Below are 12,500 nucleotides of genomic sequence, written 5' to 3' on the forward strand. Positions count from 1 at the left end.
AACAAAAAAAAACAAAGCACAGATGTAGCTTAACCTCTTTTTGTGTCATATTTTTCGGACATCACTGACTCACTGTTGTTGGGGCAGCCGTGACCTACTGGTTAGTGCTTCGTACTTGTAACCGGAGGGTTGCCGGTTCGAACCCCGACCAGTAGGCACGGCTGAAGTGTCCTTGAGCAAGGCACCTAACCCCTCACTGCTCCCCGAGCGCCGCTGTTGATGAAGGCAGCTCACTGTGCCGGGATTAGTGTGTCCTTCACCTCACTGAGTGTTCACTGTGTGCTGAGTGTGTTTCACTAATTCACAGATTGGGATAAATGCAGAGACAAAATTTCCCTCACGGGATCAAAAGAGTATATATACTTATATACTTATATACACTGACCATGCTTTTTAGACATCATATCACTGACCGGAGAATAACATTACTCCTCCATTCAGGGTTCTCCACATGGTCACCATGGTGCAGTGAGCACAGTGACTGCAGGGGCTGCAGACGGAGGAGGGGGCCTATCCCCTTACACCATTGTCCTCTCTCACCTCTGGGGCCTTAGCCAGGAGGCTGCGGCTACTGCACCATCCGGTCTTGCTCCCAGATGAAGGGAGGCTCCTGGGCGCCAGAGCGGCTTTTTGTTGTGAGGCAATGTGAGGATAATAAGTGTTTTGGCTGTGTTTGATCACCAGCAGTTTTTTTGGCACGCCAACAAAGTGGCTCGGTTGCGTGGTGGGCTCGGTTGCGCAAGAGTCTCGTGGAGGTTGGACTGTACAGCGCTCACGCAGAGAGAAATGCTGAGATAGACAAATGTGCCACGGCGCAGAGATGCTATCTTTCACCGCAACTCTACTCCCCTTTATGCTCACACACACACACACACACACACACACACACACACACACACACACACACACACACACACACACACACACACACACACACACACACACACACACACACACACACACACACACACACACACACACACACACACACACACAGCATATGGGGAGAGGTGCAACTCGGCGCCCTACCCCCAGTGCTGTGTGAAGCAAGGCGGAGAGAGATCAGATCACCAAACCTTTGCCGAGATTAATAGCGACAACAACAACTGGCTTTATTCCGAATACAGTGCTGCTGATGGAGTGTTGGTGGAGAATGAATAGATTTGCTCAGACCACAGGGCTTATTTGCATTTTGGTCTCAATGACATTGTTTAGGCTGTGGTCCTGTTGCTTCAGATCACACGGGGTGTTAACGCTTTAAAGCCCAGGGCCTAGCGCAGGCCATGATTATGTAATGCAAGTGAACATTTTCAGTGGAGTTGCTCTTCCTCAAGTCAATTTGTTCATTCAGCAGACACTTTAATCCCAGGAGACTTCTAGAACAGGGAGAGAATACACGTGAGTAGTATGTGTGTTGCCTGGCTGTCATACTCCTAATTGTGTTGCAATTAATGACTTCCCCGATTATCTGATATACTGGAATATTTGGTTGTGTGGTGCAGCGTGGGACAGGTTATCAGACAGGATGTGGCCTGCCCTCGCTCCGTGCGCATGCTAGATCACCTCCACTCTGCCTTATCAGTTTGAAGTGAGATAACCCAGCAGCTGGTTTACATAATGGTCCATTGATGGATGAATGGAATATTCCCACCTGCACCTCCCATCATTCCCAGACAGAATTCCAATCCAGCTCTCCTAAGCATGTTCCATGCTGGAAAGAAACACAGCACTCTCTTCCAAAACAGATAATCTGCTTGTGTTTTGTATTCATCTGTGAAATCCTGTCAGAATGGAACAGCTTGTTCATTAATTGAAGTATTCGCCTCAGCTAATGATAAAAGGTATTGACGTAATGTATGAATTTGTTACTCAGCTGTATCTTATACAGTTTGGAAATCAGCACAGCAATTCTACTTCCATCATGCTACTGTAGGCAAGGTGGACTTGGTTATTTGACCTCCACTGTCACCTTTGACTTTTGACTAGTCTTTCTTTGAGTAAGCCATGCGATTTACTGTATTACCCTTTAACACAGCCAAGTAAATGATGGTAATCCTAGTTGAGCCTTATGTTCAGGTGCCTTATAGCTTTTTATGTATAGCTTTTACTGTGGCTGTTCAGTTTCAGTGAAATCTCCTATAATTCCCAGAACCATATGTGCATGCGCGCCCGTGAACTGCGGGAGGTCTATGACGTAGACCCACAGTAGCCGCGGCAGCTCTGATGGGATTACCCCCGCTTCCCTGCAGCCACTCGGGGCTTGGGAAGTTACCACAGGCAGGGGTGGCAGACTCCCCCACTTGTACAACCGGAGATGGAACTCCTCCCTACAATCCCAGACCACCTCTGCTTATGTTATTGACTGTGATTATGAACAACAAACCCTTAGTTGTTGATCAGATGTGGTCATTACATGCAAAGGAGCTGCTTTTCATAGCGTAGCATCTATTACATAAGAGCCATACATTATCCTATCTGCATGACTGAATCTGATCTGATCAGATCATAGTCCATGCAACTGACCTGGACAGTGAAATAAATGCCCTTGTAGTATGAAATATATTGTACTTTATCATTCATTCTTTCATGAAAATTGATATACACTGTTAATCCCATAGTACAAACCCAGTTTACTGTCTCTCCTTTCTGGCCATGTTTTGTGCTTCATTTTTGACAGAATATGACAGAATATAATATATGAAAAGAAACAATAAACATTTAAAAGTTTTAAATCAGGTGGAACCATAAAGTTCATTACCCATCATTACCCATTTTTGACATATTTATTCCTACCATAGTATTGGTGGAATTTTACTCCTGCGAAGTGTCTCTTTAAATATCAGGCTGATGTAATCATTGGGCAATGACGAAATTATTTGACCTAATTAAGAGAGTGGACAGCTGCGGTTATTGGGCCTGTGAGGCTGGTGTGAAACAGAAATAGTGCACGGCTCTAAGGCCGCTAACACACAGCATGTGACAGAGGGCGGCCAGCGGCCAGCCGCCGTCTCGTCTCATCCGGCGATCTGTCTCTCACGGCCAGGCGATGTCCGAGAGCCCGTCTATGGGAGCCCTTTTAAGCCCATAAACAACTCCGCTCGCCATTACAGGGCCGGTGGGTCGATCAGCCACAGGGTGACCACTGAAGCATCCACCAATGCAAAGGCAGGGATTAAGCGAAGCCCCTCCTCACTTACTGGTTTCCATTAAGAGAAACACCAATCCCCTGTCAATCACTGAGTGTTTACTACCTGGGAGCACACGGGTGGCTAAAGCCTTTGACAGAGAGATTAGCGTGGGGATGGTTATTAATAACATGAAGACAGGAGCTAGGCTACTCACAATGAGGCTGTGCATATCATGTATAAGAATAACTTGGTGGCATCTCTTGAGTCCTAACCTCTTGCTGTACTTCCTAGTTACATGCAGTTACTAGGCAATTACTACTGTATCTATTTATCCTGATCATTGAGTGTCTGTTCACCTCATCACTGGATACATGTTCATGTTTACTTGTTAAGAGATCTTTAAATGCTTAGGTCACTTGAGGGTACACGTCCAGACGTAAATGTTTGTAAATGTCAACGCAGGAAAGGAGAGAGGACGTCCCTATCATTCCCCACTGGTAGACCACAGGTCATGAACTCTCACTGGTTTCCACAACGGTCATTATGCAGCAGACCGGGCCTGCATGCTTCCTATAGGATGATAACTCCATAGCCCAGAGGAAGCGCTCACCACTTAGCACTCATCCACTTCTGGGTTCCCCTCCTGACCGCTTCCTGTGTACTGGTCATAGTCAAATGCTCCTCAGAATCTCAGATACAGTATGAAGCCACTTGCGTTCTCATAAAAGCTCTTTTGTCACTACAGACATTGTGCATCCATTCCAGATGAATGTATTTGAAAATAGTTCCTGCACTGTAGTTATTATCATAGATCATACTTAGCATATGTTGCAGCAGGTGAGCTCTTTAGGCAATAGGTGGGTCTTTTCTGCTGATTAACTGCTGGTGCCATATTATTCTTGGGTGTGGAACTCAAGGTGTCTCCCTTTATTTGTGTGAGTAACTGCAGAACCTTGATTGGAGTTGATTAAGAAGGGACTGCCTGCCACCTAGTTTTAACATGGGACCAAATGTTCTATGCGAGATGAAACAGACCCCTTTTCCCTCCTGATTACCTTACCTTAATCTCATACCTCTCTGTCTCTCTCTCTCTCTCTCTCTCTCTCTCTGTGCTGTGTCTCTCTCTCTCTCTCTCTCTCTCTCTCTGTGCTGTGTCTCTCTCTCTCTCTCTCTCTCTCTCTCTCTCTCTCTCTCTCTCTCTCTCTCTGTGCTCTCTCTGTCTCTATTCTCTCTCTCTCTCTCTCTCTCTGTGCTCTCTCTGTCTCTCTCTCTCTCTCTCTCTCTCTCTCTCTCTCTCTCTCTCTGTGTGGCCGGGGGGGTGTGTGGATATTATTTGCGGGCGAGTTCCTGCAGGTAGCGCCCGGCTCCGCAGCAGAGGGACTCCTGTGTAATTTAAGAGTGCCACAGCGGGGACCCGATGCGCCCAAGAGGATGGGCGATGTGAGATAAACACAGAGACAAAGAAGGGATAGAGAGAGAGAGAGAGAGAGAGGGAGGGAGGGGTGTGAAGAGAACAGACAAGGGAGGAGATGAGGACAGAGGAGGGGAAACCAAAGCAGACGAACAGTGAACAAGACGTATGGACTATGTGTGTGTGAGACTTGAATCTGAATGTGTGTGTGAGAGAGAGCTGTCGGGCGCCATGGGGGCCGTGCTCAGCTGGGGATTCGTTCGGCTCTGTGCTTTAACCATGGACACAGCTGCGGTGCTCAGGCTCTGGAGTGTAAGTCTGACCTGAATGACGATGTTTTGGCTCTTCTACTAAGTTGCGCCTAGACGCCACCATGATATGTGTCTGCAGAATGATTGCAAGTGCACTCAGTGTTATGTTTTTGTTGTTTATGACTTTAAAACGTGTCTGAGTAGACTTAATAAACCTGATTGATAGCCGTGATACCTGTATTGTGTCTAGTGAGTGTTATAGTGTGGGAAAAAGTGACAGAGTTCTTTTGGCATATGTTCAACTTCCTGATGAGATAGCTGTGCAGTCAGGTGCTCTGTACATTGCCTGCTCTCAGAATCGGAGTCTTGTTCCTCCCAGGTGCCGGAACTCTGCTCTAATTAGCATGAATCCGCTGTTTACAAGCAAACATGTGGTCCTGCTTATGTATGCACAGCTAAGTCTTGGGGCCCCAAATAAACAAAATAAAAGTTGTGATTTAACCTTTTGCCTCAGGTTAATTTATTTTTGTTCAAACTATTCCCACATTAACAGAAGCAATTCTTGACTCCTTCATGACAATACTAACAATTATTCTGTGCTTTCATTTTGATTAATTATTCCCTTCATTTTGATTTCTATCTTAACCCATTTCCTCTTCTCCTCACCAGGCCCAGGACTCCCTTGAGGACTCTCCGCTCGACGACGGAGGACTAGAGGAGGCGGGGGCTTTCGGTGAGTCGGATCCCCCGGAGTGGAGTGACCACGTGGCGGAGAGTTCGACCGAGGAGTACTACGACTCCTTCTCGTGGCATAGCGAAACCTTTTCGGACAACGAGGATTGCCTCTCAGCCCTCCTGGGGGCCGAGGACCTTTACAAGGGATGGCACTTGGAGAACGGCCTCCAGTCGAAGGAGCGTAGGCCGCATCAGCTCAAGAGGCGTCCCAGCGATGCTAGAGAACCCGCAGAGACCAGCAGCACAGAGACCAGCGGCATAGACGACGTCAACTTAGACCAGCACAGCATAGCAACCTGCAGCCCAGACACTCCCGCAGAAAGCCTAGTATGTACAGACAACCCCAATACACTAAGCACAGCCTGTGATGTCTCGAACTGTCTAGAGACCCACATCACAAAGTCATGTGGCTGTACCGACACAATCGGCACATCCAGCTCAGAGGCCTGTAGCCCAGATACAGAGATCTTGTCTACAAACTCACAATGCACAGAGACAACACACATAGACTCATCTTGTTCAAAAACACAAGGACCTGAAACAGCACAGTCTTTTGAGACCAACTGTGCATTTAGCACTGACAGACCCTGCAGCATCTCTCCAAACCGTCACAACAAAGAGAATAGCAACACTGACACACCTGTTACAGAAACCCAAATCACATGTACTCCCAGTCAGAGAGTTACACATATAGACCAGCAGCCTACCCCAGAAACAGACACAAAGCCCTGCAGCGAAACAAGCGTATTGAGTGTCCAGTCTCAGGTGTGTGTCGGCACTACAGCAGAACAGGATCCCCTTCGTGGGACAGATCCGACTATTAGAAGTACAGCAGGTCCGGAGGAGGCTGGACTTCCTCCTGCATCGACTCCTCATCCCCCTGACCCAGAGTGCTCTCCATTGGAGTCCCACCCACTTGCTGACTCTCCTTCAAGTGTAAAGGCAGGGACTGATGGGGTGGTGTTGAAAACAAGCCAACAGGAACAGCAGCAGGCTCGAACAGAGCAAGAGCCGCGGCTGGAGAATGATGAAGATGTTGTTACAACCCTCCAAGTAATATTCGAGGTACCGGACAAAGAGGGCATCAGTTGTGAAGAAGCCAACAACCCTTCATCTACCTGTGACCAGAGTGTCTTGCCTAAGTGTACTGTTGAGCGTCATCTTGATGAGTTCATCACCTTAGACGCAGAGTCCAATTCAGACCTAATTGCACAATCTAACACTGTGAAACAGCCTGAGGAATGTTCACCCCTCCCCCACAGCGACTGCAAGGACGCTCCCTTACAGATTTGTGATGTAAGGCAATCCACTTTGTCCACCCAGGCCCAAAACGAGGGGGAGGGAAGAGAGCAGGCGTTATCAGTGGGGGAGAGCAAAGAGAAGGAGGACGAAGAGGAGGAGGAGAAGGAGAAAAGAGGCCGCCATGTTTACTTAAAACAGGAACAGGATGTGGACAGCACACAGCAACCCCTAGAATCACACTCACACGCACAAGAGCTCCCACATCACGAAGGACAGTACGAAGAGCCAACACAACATAAACCTACCGACATTTCTGTTGAAGTAACTGAGGAACCATTTTTGACACAAACTGAACCAGGTGATAGGACAGAGGCATGTGGAATCCTAAATGACCCCAACGGCCCTCGTGAAACGGAGCTTCTTCAGGCAGACATCATCGCCACTCTGGCCTCTGATCTCAGGACTATAGAGATCACGCTGGACACCCACTCCGCCCTCTCCAAACAGGTCCATTCACAGCTGGTGCCTCACTGCTGTGAGAAGTCCTCGCGTTCTGACTCCAACAACAACACCAAGCCCGTCGTGGCTCCCTGTGGTGTGGAGACTGCTAGCTGTAACCTCTCCCTAGAGCTTTTCACTGTGCACAGGACTGAAAGCAGCTTTGAGGACTGTGATAAACCGCACACGCCCTCCCAATCTCAGGCTACAGCACAAATCACAGACTTGCCCTTGGAGATCCCCAGCGGGGCCGTCAGCCCTGTAGAAGAGGAAGAAGAAGAGAGGAGCTCGGAAGATCTATTGTGCCCTCTTGATTTTGAGCCTTATTGGAGCAGTGAGGACTCTGCCTTGTCTGGGATAGGAGATGAGACTGACGTGGTGCGCTGTGAGTTCACTCTAGCTGATGTGGATGCACTGGTGAAATTTCCACAGCAAGGGTATCTTGACAGTGAGAGTCTCTCTCATCACATATTTTCCTCACGGTCCCCAGAGAATTCTGAAGACAGTAGCAGGCTAGACAGTACTGCTAACACCACCCAGGACTTTCCCCAGCCAAACCAGGAAAATGGGGACGATCTTGAGCCTTTAACTAGCCTTTTACTGTTAGAAAATAACAAGGCAGAGGAGCAGGAGAGTGAATCATTTGAAACCAAGCCCATATCTGACGATCACAGCACCAACACCAGGAACCACAGTAGTAGCAGTGATTGTCCAGAGTTGGATTACTGTACAATCAGTTCAGTAACCTCTCCACATATTATTCAGACTACAGTAAGGATAGTGAGGCACCCATACCCAGATTCGGGCTTCAGTCTGCTGTCGGTCCCCAGCCTTGAGCCCATTCTGGAGATAGACCGCTCCCAGGAGAATTCTGTGGTGGCTGAGGATGAAGAGCTAAGTGAGTGTGAACTGCAAAAGAGAGGAGGGGTGGGAATGAAGCCAGCTGGGGAGGATCGAGAGGGGAGGGACGCCATCGTCTTCTCTTCTGACATGCCCGCCTTGTGCCTACAGGCTCCGAGTCCCTCGGACGAACCCAAAGCCGAGCTCTTCTGTCCCGAGAGGGAGCCGCACTGTGACCCCTGTGCTCCTGACGCTGACCCAGGGAGAGAAAGGCCCGCGACCCTGCAACCCGAAGACGACGTGGGCTCGGAGAGGCGCAGAAGGAGCCCCACAGCCTCGTCTCAGGACCTGGACACCACCAGCACAAATAGCGAGGAGACGGATGAGCTTTGCGCAGGTCACACAGGTGGGGGTGCCAGCCCACGGAAACCCTCGAAGAGCAAGGGGAAGGGCAGCCACTCGGGCAGGGGCTCCAAGTTCTCTGTCTTTGCAAAGATGCCCTCCTTCAGGAAGGGAAAGAGCACCTCCAAGGATGGCAAGAAGGGGCCCAGGGAGTCCTCAGACGGTGGGGTGGACCTGCTGTTTTACCGGTCGCACAGCGTGGAGCCGAGAGATACTGAACGCGATAACTCGGACGATGACGTCTTCTACAAGGGCGACATCCTCAACCACACAGTGCAGCAGGCCTTCTCTGCGTCCCAGCACGAGGGGGAGGATGATGAGGACCACGGGTTCTTCCCCACGGCACCCCGCACGCGGCACGTCCGCCAGCTCTACAGCCAGGGTGGGGACGAAGCCGACAAGGAAGGGAGCCCCGAGTCGGGGCACGGCAAAGCGAGCTCAGGTGGTCCAGACGCACTGAACTACAAGAGGAGTAAGAGCAGCGACAGCCTGAGCTTGCGACTGCGCTTTGCCCAGGCGCACAAGTCCCTGTCCAGTCTGTTTGAGTCCCGTGCGATGGATAAGGAGAGCGAGGAGCAGGCCAGTCCAAGTGGGCGGCCCGAGGGGGAGGACCCGCGGGCAGGGAAGCAGTCCTGGAGGAGACTACGGCGGGCCAAAGAAGCGGAGTTGCTGCGCCGCACCGTGTCGGTGCCGGACGGCGAGCAGCCCAAGGGTGGCACGCGGCAGGTCCACAGCGACTACGCCACACGCTCGGCCCAGGAAAGGCTCAGCACGCCGGACTCGCCCAGCAGCCCCCGCAACCTCTGCCACACTGACCCCCTCACCAAGAGGGGCCTTCAGCAGGACGTCGTCTCAGATGACTCGCCCCAGGGGAGCAAGTCCGAGGGGCGTCGGAGGAAGGCCCCTCCCAACGGCCTGTCGATCAGTTTCTCGGACTCGGGCCCTCCATCCTCTGACGACTCGGAAGCCCCGCCTCACACCGACTTCAGCCCCTCGTCACCATTGAGCCCCGGCTCGCTCGGAACCTTAGCCATTCACATGTCCGCACGTTCGCCGGGGACAAGCGAGAGCCCAGACATCCCCATACGGCCCATGAGCCCCAAACCTCACATGAGCCCCAGGTCAGCTAGCCAGCGGCGGAACTTCCGCTACGGCCCCGCGCGCTCCAGTGCCCTCTCGCTCATCCTCCTGGGCCAGGGCATGAGCGTGGAGGCGCTCTCCGAGCCTCCTGAGAGGCCCAAGACCCTGAAGCCCAAGGCAGGGCCCATGGGCTCGCTCAGCCCCCTCAGCCCCATGGATCTCATCTGCCAGCGTGAGGATGGGGCTACGGAGGGCCAGTCTCAAAACAGCCTGCTCACATCCATATCCAGTAATGATTTTGAGGTAAGTGCAGTGTTTCCCACAGAATTGAATTCCATTTGTGGTGGTTGGTTTGCAGAATTAACAGTTTTTAACAAATTAGCACAGCGTGGTTATGATGCTAACCAGATTTAAGCACAATTTAGTACAACCTAGATAATCATTGTGTGGTGGTCAATGTTGATATTGTGGTGGGCCGCAATAAGTCAATGTATGGGAAACACTGAAGTGTAAGTTGTGATAAACTTTTTTATGATGAACTGCATGGTTATGAGCATGACTAAGAATGCTGTACTGTGCGTATTGTATGCTAGTTTCTTTTTCTACACTGACTTTAGATATGTACAGATGCTTGAAAGATGTAGTGGGGGATATTGTCCAACTTTTTCTGACATGTGCTAAACAAGATTGATGATTAATTCTGCCGGGCCAGTGACTCAATTCAAATCAATTTGTCCAATCTAAGAACCACAAAGAGATTGTTTCAAATGAGCAGCTTCCAATGGATTTCGGTTTCAAAAGACACCCTTGTATCCCATAATCAAAATCAGACCGGTGCAATCCAGTGAAGAAAAGACATTCTGTTGAGAACTTGGCCAAGGTTCACTCCAATTACCATGCCAGTTGCTTTTGTACCTTTGTAGCGATTTAAAGAGAAAAGAAACAATGCCTTGCAATTTGCAGGAAAAAAGCAACTCAAATCAAAATCTGTCTCTGTAACTCTACCTTAAGGTACATACACAAGTGAATGTGTAAAAGAGGAAGAGTCGCTGCCAGTGAGACTAACTGCCTCTTTTCCCTAAAAGCGTTATGATTGAGAGCTGGAGGCTGCCCATGTGGGCAGCGTCACTCTGGATGAGGAGGATAAAGAGGGCTTGTTTACGGTTGGGCGGGAGCCAGACACACACACACAAGTGTTTGCTCTCCTTCTCTCGGCCTTGGCTCTGTCCAGCATAGCACTGAATCCTCAATATAAATAACGAACTGATGAGCCGCTCACTCACGACAGCCCAAGTCCCTTCACTCAAATTGTGTGTGTGCGTGTGTGTTTGTGTGTGTGTGTGTGTGTGTGTGAGTGAGAAAGTGAGTCTGTGTCTGTGCATGTGTTTGCCTGCAAGTGTGTGTGCTCAAGAGTGTGTGTGTGTGTGTGTGTTTTTGTGTGTTTGTGTCTATGCGTGTGTCTGTATTTGTCTCTGAAGGGCAGAGGTAGAACAAGACACTCTTTATCTCCTCTCTGGCCTCCACACACAAGCACAGCAAGAGGGGATGAAGATTTAGTCAGCTAAGTCAGCTCTTTTTTCCATGCTTGTCAGTACCGTGGTAGATTTCCATTCAGCCTGGACTGTGTTAGCATACAAACAGCCATGCCTGTTGCTGCATGGATGAGCCATCGTTAAAGTAAAAGTCTAGCTCCATCTAGGGGCAACTCGTGAACTGTAGCCAGTCACAATGAGAGGATAGAAAGCTCCCTGCTGGGAGAAGAGGGCCCTAAAGGCTTTTCTTAGTTCTGTAATTACAGCCACAGGAAATGCGCTGGCCTATTCTGGTGTTGTCTGGAAAAGCTGTTTTTTTTCTGTGTACCACAGCACCAGTGCCAGGGACATGGTGAGTCAGCGCTAAAGCTCATGTGGCTTTCGTGTCTGCACCTGTTGTGGCATGACAAGGCAGTCAGTCCAACCGACTGGAATGAGCCCAATAGGCACAGACATCAAAGACTAGGGATTAAGTTAGGTTAAGTTTAGATTAAATTCTTAGGTTAGGTTTTGTTTAGATTCAATTCTGTGTGCCATTACAAGGTTTCATATGTAGAAGGTTACACAAAACAAGCCAAAAGGTTTGACTGCTCTCTACGGCTGTGCCCTCTAAGGCCTCACAAGATGGCAGTAGACCTGCCACAAACACGCCAGCAAAGAAACTGATGGAGATGGTGGACACCCCGCGGCAGACCGCACGCACGCCGGGCCCCACCAGGCCAGTGTCACGGGCACAGGGCATGGCCAGTGGGAAGGAGCGTGGGCAGGCGTTCCGCAGGCGACACTGCTGTTCGGACGACCTGTGGATCGAGGAGGAGAAGAATCGCAAGAGGAAGCTGGCCCACGCTGTGCGCGAGCTCCATTCCCGGATCCCAGAAGAGATGGAGAAAGTAAGAGAGGTGTAAACCACCTGTGGGCGTTCTCCGCAGCGTCCCGAGCGCAGTCTTCTTTCACCTCCTCTCTCTCCACCTCCTCCTCCTCCTCCTCCTCCTGCTCTGCTCCGTGTGCTCTTTCTGAACTGGTGTCTGCTCCTTTTGCGTCTTTGCCTCTTCCAGGCACATCTTCTCCAGGCCCTGCCTGTTTTCCCATTCTCTGCCTGAACGTCTCTTCCCACAGCGTCTTAGCCTCAGCTGCTTTTTTTCAGTCTCTTTTCCTCTCACTTTTCCTCAAAAAAAAAAAAAAAAAAAAAAAAAAGAAAACTGATCTTGGATTTTAGACATTGACATAATTAGAATATTAAAAAGCAGTTTAAAACATCTGGCTCGAGATTTTTTTAAACAGCGACCTTCTATATTATAAATTCTATTATTCTATATTTATTATATATAAAAACAAACCCTAAAGCTGATTAAACCCCCAGCAGAGCTCCTGTAATCCTCCT

The 12,500-nt window shown here is 49.7% G+C and overlaps 1 protein-coding gene across 1 annotated transcript in view; it reads left to right on the top strand.

Moving 5' to 3' along the window:
• The window catches only part of arhgef4 (Rho guanine nucleotide exchange factor (GEF) 4), a 104,284-nt gene that overhangs the window by 38,576 nt on the left and 53,208 nt on the right, over nucleotides 1-12,500 (top strand). The window contains exons 3-4 of the mRNA XM_048267234.1: nucleotides 5,460-9,890; nucleotides 11,734-12,009. Of these exons, the coding sequence (XP_048123191.1) occupies nucleotides 5,460-9,890; nucleotides 11,734-12,009 (4,707 nt within the window). The remainder of the gene's footprint in view (nucleotides 1-5,459; nucleotides 9,891-11,733; nucleotides 12,010-12,500) is intronic.

This window comes from Alosa alosa, chromosome 16 (assembly GCF_017589495.1).
Source record: "Alosa alosa isolate M-15738 ecotype Scorff River chromosome 16, AALO_Geno_1.1, whole genome shotgun sequence".
Taxonomy (NCBI): Eukaryota; Metazoa; Chordata; class Actinopteri; order Clupeiformes; family Clupeidae; genus Alosa; species Alosa alosa.